General features: G+C 33.7%; 1 protein-coding gene across 4 annotated transcripts in view; it reads left to right on the top strand.

Annotated features, from left to right (window-relative positions):
• Positions 1 to 18,893, top strand: part of FMN2 (formin 2) — a 145,200-nt gene that overhangs the window by 55,161 nt on the left and 71,146 nt on the right. For all 4 annotated transcript variants that reach the window (XM_048937759.1, XM_048937758.1, XM_048937761.1 and 1 more), the window contains one exon: positions 7,792 to 7,879. In XM_048937759.1, the coding sequence (XP_048793716.1) occupies positions 7,792 to 7,879 (88 nt within the window). The remainder of the gene's footprint in view (positions 1 to 7,791; positions 7,880 to 18,893) is intronic.

Below are 18,893 nucleotides of genomic sequence, written 5' to 3' on the forward strand. Positions count from 1 at the left end.
TGTGGAGAACACTGGCTAGTATGGATTCCCAGAAAAAATGGATTATGTGGAAAAATAGTACGCAATCAGAAAATCTTAATATCACTATCAGCACAACAGGTTGACAAAAGGGACTGAATTGAGTTGCGTAGATTACTTTCCTAGCTCTTGAACCAACATCTTAGAAAGCTTGCTGATGATCTTTTTTTTTTTTTTTTGAAAATAACATACATTTATCTGCAGAGAACTTTTCAAGAGCAGACCATATGTTTATAATCTATCATGTAAATGAAAGAAAAATGTTAAAGATATTCTCATATGGAAAATCTAGTATTAATCTATTGAAATTAAGATTTTAATCTCTCACTTCCACCCCAGAAAATAAATAATAGGTTACTTAAGTTTAATTTTGTTTCAAAAGCCTTAGATGCAAACAAGATGCATCAATTTTGCTAATGATTTCAGCGTTTTTGAATTTCTGAGTTGAACACAAAGACGCCATGGTAATAGAATACTAGGAATGAAATGCCACATAAAATGAGTATAAATTGGTAAATAAAGTTAATGTCATATTGAGTTAACAGATAAAAGATTATTCACATTTATTCATTAATGAGGAAGGACATCAAGGGAAAAAGAATATTCCAAAAAGGAGAATTGTTTCCCTCTGCAAATAGATGAGGCACTGTATTAAGAAGTTTTCTGTATCCACATTTATTGATCTCTTAGCTATGTCAGTGGCCCAACTGTTTCTTGCTCTCTTGTGAACTCTTCAGAGGCAGAGTTGGAGTACTGCTGCCCTCACAGACAGAAATTTTAGAGTTTTCTGAAACATAATTTTTATTTATGCACTATTAATGATGTCCTGAAGTTACTTATAATTTTTTATATCTCATTTGTTTTGCTTGTAAGGATAATTTTTTATTAGATGCTTTTTGAATGATTTTTGCTTTTTACCTTTCACTCTATTCTTTATACAACTTGTTGCATGTTTTCTTTACTATTTCTTTTATTCTTGACTTAAATTCTTCAAGATTATTTTTTGCAAACACAACTTGACCATGTATCAAATCTCTCTGCCTGTTCAGGTTTCCCAGGTTGATGTCATCTTTTATATACATACGTTTCTCCTTCGTTCTTCCTCTTACTACTTTTATTCAGATCATATATTTGTAAGTTTAATAAACAAATGTGAGTTTGGCATCTGACAATGCTGTAATCTCATCTTGTGACCAAAGAGCTCTGGAAGTTTCTCTACTTTGTGTGCTTATCATCATGAGTACTGAATAGTTCTGCTGATTTAATGGCATGGTTTAGCTGCTGCTGCTTAACATCTTATGGATTCTGTCAAGTTGAGAATTGAGAGTTGTCATTTCTTAATCTGAGAAGCCATTCAATTGTCTGATAATGGCCTCATTCTGTTCCTTTATGCAGTGGAAAACCTCTGTAGGGGAAGGTTGTACAGAAAGTTTGCTCAAGTACAGGGGAAAAAAAGGATTTAGGCTGTAGTGAGCGACTTCCAGCAGCTGTGCAACTGAAAGCTGCACAAGTATAACCCAGATCTTGAATCTTGAAAAATAGCTGCCACCTTGGTCTGTACAGAACTCTTGCTGTGCCAGAAACTGAGTTGAGCTGCCTCAATTATGGCTATCTTTCCAGGGAGACTGGCGATTGTATGTTTTTATAGGAAGCACTTTTAGATCTTTCATATACTACCTTTTCCATCTCTCCCTTGAATGTCTGGGTGATGATTCTTCTCTTAGCATGTTGGATGTGTTAATGTTAGATGCTATCAAGGGAAAAAGAATGGGACACAAAACACACAAAAGAAAGAACAGAAAACAATATGCATTTCTTCTCCTGTCTGCCCACCTGCTTTTTTTGAGCTGAGAATGCAAGAAAGAAAGCTACATCTGAACTCAAATTCAGAATTGGATGTACATATGGATTGAGTGCGTTTCACGTAAAGAAAAAAAAGAGATTAGTACAGTGATCATGATGATTTAATATTTTAAAATAATGTTCAATTTTTGTGAATATCCCTAATAGTATTTTTATCAGTAATGACTTATGAGTTAAACAAAGTTTTAGTGCCAACATGAAAATCAAGTTTTTAAGGTTACTATTTTTAATTTGTAATGAAGTCCAAAAAGACTTTAGGTAAGAGACATGATTTTCATTAAATCATAGAATGATTTAGGTGAGAAGGGTCCTTAAAGATCACAGAATCTCAAGAGATTCTCAAGGATCTCGAGAGATCAAGTCCAACCCCCCTCTCAAGCAGGTACCGTATCATAGGTCAAACAGGCAGGCATCCAGATGGGTATTGAATACCTCCATAGGATCCTCCACAATCCCTCTAGGCATCCTGTTCCAGTGTTCCTTTGCGCTTACTGTAAAGAAATTCTCGTACATGTTTGTATGGAACTTCCTATGTTCATGTTTTAGGCCTTGTCCTATTGCTTCGCACCACCAAGAAGAGCCTGGCTTCATTCGCCTTCCACCTCCCATCAGATACTTATAAACATTAATCAGATCCCCCCCCTCAGTCTTTTCTCTAGGCTGAATAGACATAGGTTACTCAGTCTTTCCTCAGATGGAAAATACTCTAGCCTCTTTATCATCTTTGTAACCCTCTGCTGAATTCCTTCTCAGAGATGCCTGTCTTTTCTGAAGTGGGGAGCCCAGAACAGGACATTCCAGATGTGCCTCACCAGGATAGAGTAGGAGGGGGAAGACCACCTCCCTTGACCTGCTGGCCACATTCTTTTTTAATTCATCCCTGGATTCCATTGGCCTTGGCCACAAGAGAACACTGCTGGTTCATGGCCAACTTGCTGTCTACCAGAACACTTAGGTCCTTCTTCACAGAGCTCCTCTCCTGTACAGATGAATATGGTTATTCTTCCCAGGTGTAAGACTCCACACTTGCTCTTTTTAAACCTTGTCAGGTTCCTCACTGCCCAACTCTCCAGTCTGTTCAGTTCTTGTTGAATAGTAGCACAGTCTTCTTGTGTGTCAGTCACTCCTCCCAGTTCTGTATCATCAGAAAACTTGCTAAAGGTGGATTCTGTCACTTCATTCAGGTTGTTAAGATGTTGAACAACACCAGACCCAGCACCAACCCTTAGGGAACACCACTTGTTACAGTCCTCCAACCAGACTCTGACCTGCTGATGACAACCTTCTGCCAGTCAGCCAGTTCTCAATCATCTAGTTGATTATCTAATCACCCCTCTGCTGTAGACAGGACGCTTTGCTGATGATGATTTGGAAAATTATAGGATCACAAGGTTGGAAAGGACCTACAAGATCATCTAGTGTAACCATCAAATTAGAGAATAATGCAATTTTTGCTTAGTGGTGGTCAGTACAAATAGCAAGAACAAAAAAGTTGTAAAGAAAAGGAGGCAGTTGCAACTAAAAGAGTTCGTTGGGAGTGAGTACAGTAAATAATGTTTTTGACTGTAACCATGTGTCATAAGATGGTAACATTGCAGATTTTATTCTGCAGGCTTTTTCCATTGTTTGACCTGCCCTTTTTTCTTTTTCTTCCTCTAGCTTTCTATTTGTCTTCCTGATTTCATCTGTTAACTTCAAATAAAATATTTAAAAATAATAAATTCAAATCTTTTGGGCATGCAATATCTTTTGAAGACTATTCAAAAGACTTGTATAATTCCTAACGTGACAAGGTTGTTCATGGTAGTGGTTCTGATCACTTGCAAAAAGGCAAGTGTTAGTTCATTGTAGAACATACACAAAATTTTCACTTTTTATGTGTGTTTACCAAGAAAATTGTAGCTTGTTGGATTTCCATTTTTTAAAAAAGTTTATATTGTAGACCCTGATCATTCACTTTTGTTATGAGCCAACTCACAGAGATGTTTTCATGATTACAAACAGAATACAAATTTAGAACAGCTACAAATTACAACAGCTACAAATTTAGAAATTAAACTTTAAGGTACCCATGTCCTTCAGATGCTGAAAGAAGTAGGTGTAATTGTGGTATATAACAATCAGTTAAACTATCAAATAGCTTTAAGCATATAAAAATATATATATTTCTTATGATCTATTTTTAAGCTAAAGAATTTAAACTTCGATATTTTATTTCCATCCCCCACTCTAATGTTTAGAATTAGGTTATTGCAATTATTTTTAATGATGAGTATTTAAATATTTTTGTCTCCTTTTGAGGATTGCAGTGTTTATCTGAATTATTACTGCGTATCTGAATCTAGATGAAAAATTACTCAGATTGCTTAAAGTGGTAAAAATTGATTTTATTTTAAATCAACATGTTCCATCAGAACAGGTAGGCTGTTAGGCAGTCAGAACTGGATGCTATGTTGTTTGGTAGGTATGAAGTAGAAATACTTTATCTCCTGCTATAGCAAAATATCCCCACCAGGTGTATTGTGTGTTATTTCCTCTCACGCCACTGCTAGCCAGAACTAATTTTTGGTTTTACCTTAAATAAAATTTAAAAAATAACTAATAAGCTTTTATGGGAATGCTCTCTTATCGTTCTGTAAGGAGGCAAGGATATCCATGTGAAAATATGGTACAATTCTTTGATCGTGTATTTTATAATTGGAATATGCTGGAATCCACAGGAAAGAATTGTTGTTGCAACAGCAGATCAAGATTCCTGCATTACTGCCATGATGCAATCTCCTAAAATCTTGTTTGGAACTTCTGTATTTCTGCATCCTCTCTATAAAAGCTACAAGCATGTGTACAGTGGCTTTCCTGCTTATGACTTTTTGTAACACAGTAGTTTTTCAAAGCCACTGAGACCCAACAGGATAATTTTGCTTAATGCTAGCAGTCAAAATCAGAACCAGAGAATGAGAGCCACTGAAGAATTCCGTGCATTAAATAAATATTTTTCTGGGGAAAGGGGAACTTTTGTATTTTTACTTCAGGGTTCTCATCAGCCATGTGTCTTGTATTACCTTTCATTAAATATCTTTTTGTCTTTTTGACTTTTTTTGCTGTTTTCAACAATCAGGAGCAAATTTGGCAAATGTAGTTTGTTTACTGTTTAACAATGAAGACCACTCAACAACTAAAACGTTTGTGCTAGACTTTAGGCTTCAGATAAAAATCTTCTGCTTAGTTTTTTTAAAATTTCTTTAAAGCAAAGTTCCAGGGTCCAGACTAAAAAGGAGCTGTGTGTTGTCTGAGATTTTAGATCTTGTAAAGATTAGTTTATCAGTCTTTTGTTGCTATGTCTTTAAATGATGTTACTAGCCTGTGGACAGTCGGCCTACACTATGTTGCTGATTAATTTTGTTTTGTTTTTAAATGTGGGATTTGCTTTAGGCACTTATGTTAATATTCATAGTTTCTGAATTAGTGTCGTATTGTTAAAGGGTTCTGTTGGAAGAAGATATAGTTTTCATGCAATTTACTCAAATTAGGAAGGAAGAATGAGTAAAGATGAGTATGAAAACTGACATAAAGCCTACATTTTAAATAAAGCTGGACAAAACAAATAGTTGTTATATAACCACACTTTCTGTTCCTTTTCTGAGCCCCCATTTACTTGATGGTGATGCTCTTTTAGTATTTCTGATGTCCCTGAAGTTCAGAATTGTGGTAGAAATAATGACCTATTGTGCACAGGAACAGTGTTAATTTTTTTTTTCTTCTGATCACTGCAAATCAAGTCAGTCTCTTATTCATCAGCTCACTTTAAGAAAAAAGCCACTTTTTTTTCCTGTGAACTTTCAGATCAGGTTACTACTAGAGCATGTGACTCAGATTTTCTGGGCCTCTAATATTGATGCCCCCTGAAAAGAAGAAAAGGTTTGTTTTAGTCTGTATCACAAAGTTATAGTTAATGTATCTAGTGGCTATTTTTTCTCTCTAGTTTTTGTTCCCATGCTACATGTGTAGCCCTGTTCTTGGTAGCTCTCAGATTTAGATTGCTGATGGGTGGTAAAAATAGTGTTTTCAGAAGTTGAATCCAGTAGTAATATAGTAGTGTATGGGTACTGACGTTACTAAAAGTTGGAGAGTCCCAAGAACAGACTTCAGATAATAGTTTATCTTTACAGGAAGTCTCAGGTTGTTTGCTTTAGCTTGATCGCAGTTCTGTGCTTAAATATCTGTACTCCTAATGGGAAATAATTAGAGCGATTATAGTTGTAATGACAGTGTGCAGTATCCCAGTTATATTTTTGTGAATTATCATAGTTTTTCCCTTTGAATTCAGAAAATAATTATCTTCTGTAAAACAAGATCTTCTGTATCTTATCTGTAAAATTTTGAATTCAGTATATTTGACTTCAGTGTTTAATACTAATGCATTGTGTGTTATATAATTGAATGAGTACTTGCTAACTTCTGACAGATGACACTGACAGCTAGGTCTTTCACCATGTGAACAGTGATAATGCTGCACCTGGTCTGTGATTCCAAGCCTTTTTACTTAGCAGGATGCAAGATTTTCACTTCACTGCAGTGAAGTTAGAAATTCATGAGGAAAGGGAAATACTTGACACACTGATTACAAAGGCACAAGGAAAAATAAATAAAAATAAATAGAATTGGCCAGCTAATCACATCCTCAGAAAACTTTCTGCAAGCATTTGTGAGTTTATCAAGCTTCCATTTCTAAGCAGTTCTAGTGGGATAGTTCTAGTTCAGAATTTTGCTGTTCTTCATCTACTGCTCAGTCATCAACTTAAAAACCCTTGTGTGAAAACCTGAGTTAATCAAAGTAAGAGCAACTGTAAACATCTTGTGGAATACTTCAATGGATTTTAAGATATGAACTGTATTACACTTTTTAGCTAAAATATTTTTATTAATTTCATTTGTACTCATTAATTACTAATTATTTTTTCCAGTGGGCTGTAGTTGTTATGGCATCTCAGCACAATGATAGAAACTACATAACTTGAAAAAGCATATCCCCTACCTGATCGAAATGTAAAAGTAACTTGAATTTACAGATCAAATATCTGTTTTCTTCTTCTTATAAATTCAGTTTTTTTATTTAGCATGTAGTACAGCATAAAATTCAGAAACCTGAGTAGATCAGCATTTAATCTTCTATATCTGCATAATGTTGTAGCCCTACTTAGAATCTAAATTCATGTCACTTTGCAGATAAGAAACCTTTCCAGTAATTACTTGCTAATTGTTTCAGTAACATGAAATTTATATCCAGCGAAAGTCAAATAGCTTAGAGCTACCTGTGAAAGATAGTTCATAAAACACTTGTTGCTTTTATGTTTGCAAGGCAAATATGTACAGAAGTACATTTTTTTTTCTTATTTGATTAAAAAAAAAAAAGCTTAGATTTTTCTTTATTTTCTAACTGATCAAAGAAACTACCAATATGTAATAGTTATTTTTTTTTAATAAAATTGTATTTGGTACCTGCAATATTAAACTTGAAAATAAGACATTAATTCTCACAGTTTTAGCTTACATCAAAGATGGAAATTATTGTGTGGTTCTGGAAACCAAAGAAATTCCATGACAGACATAGAATTTTTTTATATGACAGCCTGTTTCATACACCTATAACAGTAATGTGAAATTGAAAGTGTACATCCTAATGAAGCATAAACTGTAAGGAAACTTTACAGTAACTTTTAGATTTAAGATTCAGCTAGATGACATTTGTGCTTGTGATATATTCAGTTGAAGCACCCTTAAAAATAATACTTTTTGATGCATATATAAATTACTCAGAGTACTATTTTTTGAATTTTTTATTAGTATTGCAAAATATATTCTAAAATTTTTCATGCTGGTGAATATTAATAGATGGCTTTATTTTGGCAGGTTGTCAAGTTATTAAGTAACAAAAGATCTCAAGCTGTTGGAATATTAATGTCTAGCCTTCACTTAGACATGAGGGACATTCAGCATGGTAAGTGAAATAAATATTGTTGATTCTATCTCAAGTTGCATCATTAATTATCTGGAAATCATTGTTATTCCTGTATTTTCTTATGCTTAAAAAAAAAAAGCTTTATTTTAGTGTTTTGTGAAAATAGCAGATTATGGGCTATTTCCACTTTTGTAACATATTATGGGATTTCCACTTTTGTAACATATTCCATTTTCCACTATAGTAATTAGATGTGTTGAATGTTTATCTGCAGAATTACCACCTATAGTTCTGAACAGCAATTATCTACGTGGCATGAAATCTAAACTCTTTGATCACAGAGGACTGTGATGTGTTGTTTTATTCTAATTCAAAGTGCCCAAGAGTATATCCAAAAAAGTGTATTACAACAGTTAATTGATTTGCTGTCTAAAGTAGTTCATATTAAGGGGGTTAGCTCAAACTGGAGTTGTTTCATCTTCAACAGCTGTTTATAATGGGAGATTTTTTTGGAAGGAGTATAATACTTATCACATTTATGCTAAGAGACAGTAGTGCAAAAAGGTGAAAAGTGGAATTGCATTTATACTCAGAGCATCCTTTATGTTTCCCAAAGGCTTTAAATAGATTTGAAGCAGATTGAACTATCTTGTGAAGTGCCAGCCTATCTATTAAATAAATGTGGTTTCAAGTATAACACAGACTTCATAAATCACGAAAACATCTTGTGAACTTTCTAGGTTACATATTTACAGCCATGCATTCAGTTTACTATTATTTGCTAACTTCGTGAAATTATTCCTAAGTAGAAGCAAATTTTAGTCCACTCTGTCAGCTAATGAGTAACTCTTAATCACAAGATTAAGTTTTTATTAAACTGTTTTGATCGTTAGGAGACTTCCTCAAACTGAAGCACTTAAGATGGTAGTCATAGAGCAAGGCGCCAGTACTGGCGCCAAGAAGTACTTGGTATTTCCAAAGCTGGCAGATGTAGTTGAGTTAAGTCATAGAGCAAAATCTGAAAACAATGATATGGTCCTTTCCTTCAGTCAAATATTCAACTTGGTTTCAGTTAATAATGAGAACCTTATGAACAAAGGAGTCCGCCTAACATCTGTGTCTGTGGTAAAGCCAACACAAGTTCATTGAAAAGTTGCTTGCTTAACATGCAACACTAGCAATAACATGGCATGAATGTTAGTAGTTGAAAGGGTCAAACAATACTATGCTTAACCTTTATCCTACTACAATATGAAGTACATGTGGTCATCTAAGAGCTATGTGCAGATTTTGTATACCCCTTCAATAGCTGTTGTTAAAAAACAATAGTTTTTGCAAAGGAGAGTTTAATAACACTCTTACTTCCTAGCTGTTCAGAAGTAATTGAACAAACATGAGAAAAATTTTATCTGATAGACAGACTTGTGGAAATAGTTGGAAGATCATGGTTTAAAACATAGGTTTGGTGTGTTGGTATTTTCTTTAATATAGGCACACAGGAAAAGCTGTGAGGAGCGGGAAATAATGTAGTGGGAGTTAGTGTTATATCGCTTGTATTTGTCTAAAAAACACATTTCTAGTACCAGTAACTCCATGCAGAATTTTGAGTAATCTGACTATCAAGCTTGTGTGAGATGTTATAAAATTAAGCACCCATGAATTGAGTTTTGGCTTTGTGTATGCTTGCTTATTAAACAAGTAAGAATTCTCTTATTTTTTTTTTTTTAACAGTTTTAAGCTTGCTGGCTTATCTGCAACAGTTTGAATAGTCTAAAGAGAGAATGGTACCAAAATTAAAAGAGAAAATTGAAATAGAAGCTGCATTAGCAATATAGAACTTGCTGTATTTCCTTTTTTTACATTAAGATTCAAAATACATGACAAATACAGCAAAAACAGTTATCAATATTCTTTGCCCCCTAGCCCAGGGTGTTAGTGGCCTTCTTGTGCTTTTATGATTTTTACTTTGTAGCTTTGACTACTTGTGGTACCAGTTAACTTTAATTTTGGTGGAAGTAGTGTTAATACAAGTTGAAAAAGAATTGTAATTTTATTTTCTTTTCAACTGACTTAGAAATGTACAAAGAGAGAGCAAATTTCGGTACAGTGTGGTATTCATTGATTCCTTGGTTTTATGCTGTTGTGTTTTATTTTTCTACTAGTTTAGACAAATTTCAAAATGTTATCGGAAAAGAAGGGAAAATAATTGTGCTAGCTATGAATTCATGTAAAAAGTTTAAGGTTTCAAGTTTTAATCATAATGAAGTGCTTAAAATAACTTGAAACTTAAGCTGATGTATTTAATATCTTGCAAGGTTTTTGGTTTGTTTTTTGCTGATTTTTGAAGATGAAAAATACATGTGAAATATTATCTGCAAGATGAAAGATGGTTTAGAAAATTTGAAATTGAAATTGGATATTTTAACTAATCTAGAGTAACTATTAAATTTTCTGTGCATGTGATCAGATGGCATTTAATGGAAGATCTCAAGCTATTGGAATACATATTAAATGGATTTGAATGATGGTGCTGATGATGTCATTGCTGGTAGAACTGCATTTATTTGCTCCTCCCTTGAAATTGGGTTTACTAAGACAAATTCCAAAATTTTGGCTGTTGTTAAAATATTATTGCATTGTAGAAGTACTAGACTGTATTTGTGCTGAACTTTTGCACACATTGTTCTAATAGTGCTTTAAAGTAGGGTGAGTTGATTTTTTTTTTTTTAGATGTTATTGTTACAATGATTTCCTTTTTTGTAGATTTTCATTGCTAACAGCTTCCAACTAATTTGTCAAGGATATAGTTGTAAGAATTGTAAGAAATATTGATTTCTTTAAACCACTGCCATTTTTCAGTTATTAGTATTAAAATGTGGCTCCTTCTTACAGCTTCTCTGATTTCAAACAATATTTTACTGATTCCTATTCCTTACAGTCATCTATCAACCATGCAAAGCATTTTATCCAGGTATTTTGCTTGCTTTTTTGATTTTTTTTTTTTTTTTTTAACTGTACCACAAATCAACCTCACTTCTCTTATCTAGTAGAAGAGTAGCTGCATTTGTCTGTAAGAGAAAGCCAAAACTGAAGAAATATGAAAGAAGCACTTACCTATTTTTCCTTTATAGCTCAGATTATTTTTCTGAATTAGAAATTCCAGTGAATGGCTTTTAGTAGTCTATGAAGAACATCCCTTATATTAATATGTAAATGCATATCAAGCTGGTGTCTTCCTTCATTCAAGGACTGCGTCTCTTAAATAATAAAACTTTCAAGACAGGAAAAATAGTAATAATAATTTGAAACTGTAATTACGTTGTCCAGAACATAGTTGTCCTTCCTTCCCTGATCAGTTCATTATAATGATACAGCAAGTCCTCTGCTGGTTTTCAACGTTCTATAGATGGTAAAACATACAGTAACAATGGAAAAGCAAATAATCTAATATGAGAAGAAAGAGAATGAAAAATAAACTGGAGTTTTCAACTGTGAGGAGAGCAGACGTTATATTTCATGCAAACAATGTTTGCGTTTACTGCAGTCACATTTTTATAATTGTTTCCAAGATAGAAATGTATCTTGTTTAGTGAAGTTATCCTTGTCTGACCTTATCTTGTAAATGCTAAAAGTAGAAGACTGGCAAAAACTTTACTAAATTCCTTGTCTTTTGAACATTTCTGTAATCTTTTCCAATTCAGTAGTTTTGTGTAACAGGGTTTAGCACTTCAGGTGTGATGTTACTTCTGGGATGGCTGCAATTCTGTAAATATTTCTCTAAGTCTTTGAGTAACATTTTGTGGTTGCACTGACTGTGCTAGAAGTAGTTTAATGATTTCTGCCTCTGATTAATTCTGAATCCTCCCTCTTTATGATGTTCTGTTCTAACAATTATTTTTCTTCCTCTCTGAGATGATAATAATTTAACAAAACTATAGTAGGAGAAAAAAGATCAAAGCTATTTTTGTTACAGCTCTCAACTGACCATTGGTAAGTGATACTAAGAATGTTATATAAAAGCACTGTAGAAAATAATTGTGAAGAAGGCAGGTTCGTCTAACTGTTGGTAAAGCCCAACATTTTAACTTGAATCAGAGATTATTTTATTGAAAACTGTATTTGCATCAGTGCTTGCTGTTCTAGCAGAGGTACAGCTAAGCATAGCAGGCACATTTTCTGCCCTTCATTCAAAAGACAAATGTACAGGAGGGGAATGAATATTCAATGTTAGTGGACAAAAATAAGTATTTATTCTTAGTAATAGTGGCTGTTAATGACGGAGAAACATAATAGAGTTTTGGTTTAGATTTTTCACATTGACACTTTGAAATCATGAACTGAGAAGGCCTTCATCAGAGATAAACTGAATGATTTTGGTGGAGGAAGGGGGAAAATATCATACTGCGTTATTTGAATGGCCTTGGATCTAGGAGATGATGTAAATGAAAAGCATTTAGGAAAGAATAACTTGATCTGAAAACTGTCTCTGATTAGTTTATCCTATAAATACTCCAGAGATGATCTAATTAGTACTTAAATCCTAGTATCAATATATAAGTATAATCACTTGAAACTCATAAAATAAATTATTTCTCAAGAAAGGATCTGTTCATAGAATGCATGTTGCTTTTTAAATTAGTTATGTTGTAAAATGTAATTTGTTTTTTTGGACATTTTCAGACTGGAAGACAAATAGATGACAAAAATTCTAATTCCTGTCTGTTCAGCTATGGATAAAATATAAAATCCTGAATGCAAGTACATACACAGAGGGTTTTTTAGGTTATTTAAAGTACTTACCTGTAAAGTGATTATAATCTGTGCAGGTTGATAATAGGTAGAAATTATACCTGTCTTGTTTTATTAACTGAGAATTGTAACCCATTAAACATTTTTTTTTTTTTTTTCCCCCTTATCAAAAATTGTATTTCAACAGCTAAAGTCTTTTTAGACCATGGTTTAAATTTCCTTCTGATAGCTTTTTCCATTGTTTAGATACTTCCAGCTTGCCACCGATAAAAGGTTTGTTAGTTGGGCATTTATTGGTTCTGTGCAATAACATGTGCTTGAATCTTCACATCAGAGTGGTGAATCTTAGTCCTCTATTTCTTCCCATCTTTACTTTGCCATATTTGTAACAATTAATGTTAGATTTCAGGCTTATACATTTTATTTGCTTATAACTTACAAACTCCTATTGTGAAATTATTTTTGAGAAAAAATGGAGTAAACAAAATGACTTGTATAAATCACAGATGAAATTAAATTTGAGTGCAACAATGTTTCTATTGCTTTGATGCTGTCAGTATTCCTTACAGTGTTTGTACTAAATAGTTGAAAGTGATTCTGAAGTCCTTTTTCTGCCTAGTTAGGGAGGGAGGACCTTGGAGAAAAGTAGCATTTCTAATGGTTGTGATTTAAACCCCAGAGCTGTGTGTGGAAAGCCTTAAAAGCCAGTCCCAAGTTTTGATAGAGATAGGGGACTGGGTGTCCCTTCCAGTCCTACCCTCTGAGATTTCCTGGAGGCTTATTCTAGTGACTAAACTCATGCTGGCCAATAAAGGAATAGCAGCAGGAAAAATAGGATCTTGGTGATCTTTTTAAGTATGCATGCAACACATCAGGGTAATGAAGAATAAAAATATTTATGTCATCAAGAAAGGAACTGAATTTTGGTTTCTATGCAACATGTTATTATGTATTTGATAATTGAAAAATAAATGTATAGAACTAAAATCACTTTTCTATACTGCCAAATACACATCAAATGAGGGAAATTATGTTGAGCTTTTTAACAGTACTTGAATCAGCAGAGACTAATTACTGCCACATTGGATAGTTTGGCTAATTAAAAATTTTTGTTGTTGTTAAGAACATATGAATGTAATTTAATGGAAAAGTTTTGTAAGAAATGTAAGAACTCTAAGTGCATTGTTTGTATGTTGTTCCAGTTGAAATGGTTTATTTTTTTCTTAGAAGCCTGATTAACACTGAGACACGGAGAGAAATGTTTCAGAAAAGTTCTTCTTTTGGGGGAACAGAAAAACTAGGACTGCTATTTCACATTTGTGTAATGTGTACTCAGTCGCTTATGAGAGAGATGGTTATGAAATTCAGTGCAGAAAAGCAATAAAATGCATGTTACGTTCATTACTATCATTCAAAAACTGAGGGAGGAAAGGAATTTTTTTTTACAGAAATACAGTAAAAGTATTTTTCAATGGCCATATTTCTATGCATCGCTAAACTACACAAGTTTTGGCATTACGTCTATTAAGAACAGCTTAATAATTCCCTTAAGACCTTCCAATAATTAGTCGCACACTTTTTCATTAAGTTAAAAGGTTGGGAAAAAAAGAATGCCTGCCACATTAATCTGTTTAGTAATTTGTTTTTGTTTGGTAAGTTTAAATATGAAATATATTCACATACATTCTTTCAGATCTATAAAAAATTAAATGCCTTATGTATTTAACAGTTAAAATCTAATCTACATTCAAAGTAATTAGAATAAAGATGTAGGAAAACTTGCAAGGTGAATACAATACTTTTTTTTTTTTTTTTTTTTTTAACATGAATGGAATCCATTTTACTACCTCTACCTCCCACCTTTTTGTAATTTCTCATTTAAGGAAGGAATTCAACTCTACCTTGTATTGGCCAAAAGATATTTCTAGCTTAGTACCTGACCTCCTGTGTAGTTAGCAAGAAAAAAAGCAAAAATAAAATTAAGCCAAGATGAATGACATTAATTGCTCTTCATGTAATTCTTTAGATCTCTATTGAATCTTTTTGGCAGTATTTGTCTTTTTCCAAATTTGGAATTGTTCTCATATGTGTTGCCTATTCTTTTGAGTTCACTTGTCAGCAGTCTACCATCCATAGCTCTTTCCTCTCTTTAGAGATGAAGTGACTAGCTCTGCAAGTGATTTTCAGTATTTGTGTGTTCTGTAGGCCTATGCCACAGTATCATTTCTTCTATTTCCATACTGGTACTGATGTTGTATGTATTTTAACTGTTGCTAATTATTGAGCTTTTCTTGTCAGAGAACTATGAAAAAAAAAAAAAAGTGATTATCATTTTGATGAAGGTTCCTTACATTTGGGTTCTTTTCTTCTATGTACTTTGCTTTGTATTGACACAATATTTCAGAGATCCTTTTGCACATGTTTGCTATTAGCTTTAAACTAGCTAGCTCTTATATTCAACTATTTGCCTTCTCATTCATTAAACTGCACAGGAAGTAGTGAAGATCTTAGTGGGGCTTCATTGCTACAACACTCTTTTTTAAAAATTCATAATCCATTTTTACAATTGACTTTTCTTAATAGCAGGTGCTGTATTTAAACCAAGTTATTTATCTCATGACAAAAATTTTTTTCTGAAGCCTTTGATAAGAAAGAGCTTTTTGCAAATCCAGTACCAGTTTAATCACTCTAATCTGTGCCTTTTTTTGATTCCACTAGAGGAATAACAATTCAAATTAGTGTTTGTAAGTATCCACTACAAAATGGAATGCGACCTTTCTTTCTCATTACATTGTGTTTCTCTGTATGTTTAAATAAGATGTTCTTCATATCATACATAGACAGTTTCCAGGCACAAAATTCAGAGTGACTGGTTTGTAATTTTCAGCATAGTCTCTGGAATCCTCTTGTTTCTGAACATACAAGTTTTAAGTTCAATTTCAGACAATGCCCAAAATGCATCTCTTGAGAAATGTAGATCATGTACGAGAACATCTTCGACCTTTTCTCTCGGTAATAAATCCTATCACAAGTAATTTGTTTAATCTTTTTATTCTCCTTCTTTTGTGCTCTTTTTATAGTCAGGTTATTCACATGCCCAACTGTTCCCTGTCAGGCTTCCTACATCAGATGTGTTTGAAAGCAGTTTTATTACCAGCTTTATGCATTTGGCATGTCAGTTTTAGACCTTTTTTTTTCTTGTCCAATTTACATTGAGCTTATGAGACTTTCTGCTTTTCTATTTTCTTTGGCTGATTTCCATGTTTTGAAGAGTGTTATTTTCTTACAGGTGTCCCTCATGCTCTTTTGTTTAATCATGTATGTGGTTTTGAAGCCCAGAGACAGTGGGGATATGGAATGATAAGGAAAAGTCTGAGTCCTTTATATTTCTCTTTTTTTTCCCCTCCAAAACTTATCTAAGCTTCGTTGTGACTTACAAGCTTCTTACCCTTCTAACCAACTTTCTCCTTGTATTTTTATTTTTATATAATCTCATTTTTTGTGTCCCTTAAAGAGAGTGATTTTTAGACTGTTATAGTGTCTTCAGCTGTCTCGTATGCTATTTAGAAGTAAATCAAATGCTATTTCTACTCTTTTGTTATTTCTGCCTACTTGCCATGTCCTGAAGTTTAGATTCTGTACGATATCTCATAAATGTATTTAACAGGTTAATCCTGCTGCTATGGAACATGGCAGATCTGTTTCAGCAGATTGCTTTATCTTAATTGACTCATCCTTCCTTCAGCAGTAACTGGTTTTGGCATCATATGCAGCCTTGAGACTGTGACACTGATAATCTTCCTTCTGATACATTTGGAACAGCCATTATACCCATCACTTAATAACTTCCCCATTGCAAGCATGAGCAGTCTGGCGACTATATCACTCTATAGCTAGCCAGGACATGACTTCAACTTGGCTTATTTTGATTTTTCCTCCTCCTCAACTCAAAATCTAGCTCTCATCCCTACCTCATCCAAGCACCTTTCCCACTCAGTCTTCCATTCCTCCCAGCTCTGCACTTCCAGCACCAGGCAGCAACAACAGCCCATGGTGTCTGGTCAGGGCTCGTTCTGCTTCAGCTCTGTTGAGGGTACTGTGTCTTGGTGCCAGGTACAAGGAGGAGAAAAGATGAAGAAATGATAGGGCAGAGACCTGTTTGCTGTATTCATCTGTGTTTGGCAGAGTAAGGAGTGCAGGGGCAAGCTGTGGTTAGATGTTAGAAAGTTTTTCTATGGAGAAATATTTGGCATGTTTCTTCTCATGCTGATGCTGTTGAGCCTATGTGCCCCAAAGCACATGGATTTATTTTGCCTTCTTTCTATTCTTTCTTGTATTCTGGCAGGACAGGACCCCTGGATAATGAAAGATTGAGATTTATTTAGGTTCTTCTGCTGTTCCATAGGAAACCTCCCTGTTCTATTTCAATGTAATATATATGTTTTTAGTGAAAATGCAAATGGCTTTAGTTACTTAGATAATATAGGTTAATGCACTGAGTGCCTTTTGTAGTCTTGAAGACCTTAGTGGGCTAAATCTAGTGATGATACTGACATAAATACAGGTCATTGCCTCTCAGAAGACACAGAGTTTTCTTAAATTGGTGTATTTTGGTTTTCCACATATATTTTGATTTTGTTGCAATTGCAGTCCATATTTCCTTGAATTTATTAATACCAAATCTTGAGAAACACTTTGGAGCACAAAAAAAGATAGATACTTAAATAATCAATGCTCATCCTTCTGCCCTCAGTTATCACATTACTGTGATTTGAATTAGAAAACAGATGACATATCTTTACTACCTAGCCAAAAATCTTGTGCTATTTTCATAATGCTACTGCACTTAGAACATGGACTAAATATCACAAGACCATAACGTCATTTTGTTAGCATCTGTAGCTAACAAGTATCATAACTTCAGAATATTTGGTGAAAGGCTTAACATCCGTTATGACAATGAAGGCCATAGTGTTTGTGCAGGCTTCAGACAGAGCTGGCATTGAAAATTCCAGGCTACATCTAAATTCCTTCCTGCTGTGCCAAAAATATATATTTTTTTACTTGTTCTAGAGAATAACATATTTTAGTGAGATACTACTATCTGGAAAATTGAAAGGAAAACCTGCTTTTGAAAGGTAACTACTGAAAAATTCAGTTCATAATTCTTGAACAACAGCAAAAAAAATTCAACACGTGGTCAACACTATTGTCTTCACAGCAGTTATAGCAAATGAAGGTTTGCCTGATTTCTGAATTCCTAAAAATTTCCATGTAGAATTTTCTAACTAGCTGTACTACTACAGATCTCTATATTATCGCACACAAACAGCTAACTAACCATAAGCGAGGGAAACTTTGTTTCTGCATGTAAATGATCGCATATCCTTATGGCTAAATGAGCTTCCATTAATTTATGTTGTAAGTCACTAAAGGTAGCAAAATTCTTTGCAGATTATGCAAAAAGGGGTTAGGTTTGCTGACTTCAGAGAAAACAAATGGAGAACTTCAGAAGGAACTGGCAAAATGGCAAATAAACAGCTCAGCTCTGAACTTTCAGAATGTGAAAGAGTATTCTGAGCGTTTAGTCTAGCTACAAAATAAGTCACAATATTGCCTGCTAATTTCTTGCTCAAGCCATTAGTCTGTAGAAATATGAATGTTTTAACAATATAAATGATCTTGAGTTTGAGCTGAAATTCTGACCCTTCAACCTTTTTCTTTCATTGAAGTCACTGATAGTTTTGCCACTTACTTTGAGTCTAAGGTTTCATGCAAATAGTTTAAGTGATGGAGAAGGCAATGCATTTCATGAAACAATACTCAAAGGGTTAATTTCCTTCACTTTTAACACTTAAAATACTACTTACAAAGTGAAGTTCTCAGATTAATTTGCAGATATCCTTTTTTTTTTTTTTTTTTCTTTCTGGTCTGTGAAATTTTGAAGCCCATCTAGTTTCAAATGTATCTCTTGTAAGCATGCAAGAAATTATCATGTTGCAATTAAACATAATTTCTTGAGACCTCAGGTTATTCTTGGTTGCTGTCCACCAGTTAGACTTCTATTAAAAGTATTGTTTTGACATCTAGTCACTCACAGAGAAAAGCCTTAAATTGATTATTGAGAGTGTAATCAAGGCAATTCTTTGGGTGATTCTAAGTCTGTTTAGGAAAGAACATCTATCTCATTTACAGTACGTGGACATCACTGAGGATTAATAACTGTTTTTAACATATTTCTTTTCACTGTTAGTAAAGATATATTTAATAGCAGCAAGCTAAGTGTGGAGATCTGTGGAAAGTT

The sequence above is a fragment of the Lagopus muta genome, chromosome 2 (assembly GCF_023343835.1).
Source record: "Lagopus muta isolate bLagMut1 chromosome 2, bLagMut1 primary, whole genome shotgun sequence".
Lineage (NCBI taxonomy): Eukaryota > Metazoa > Chordata > Aves > Galliformes > Phasianidae > Lagopus > Lagopus muta.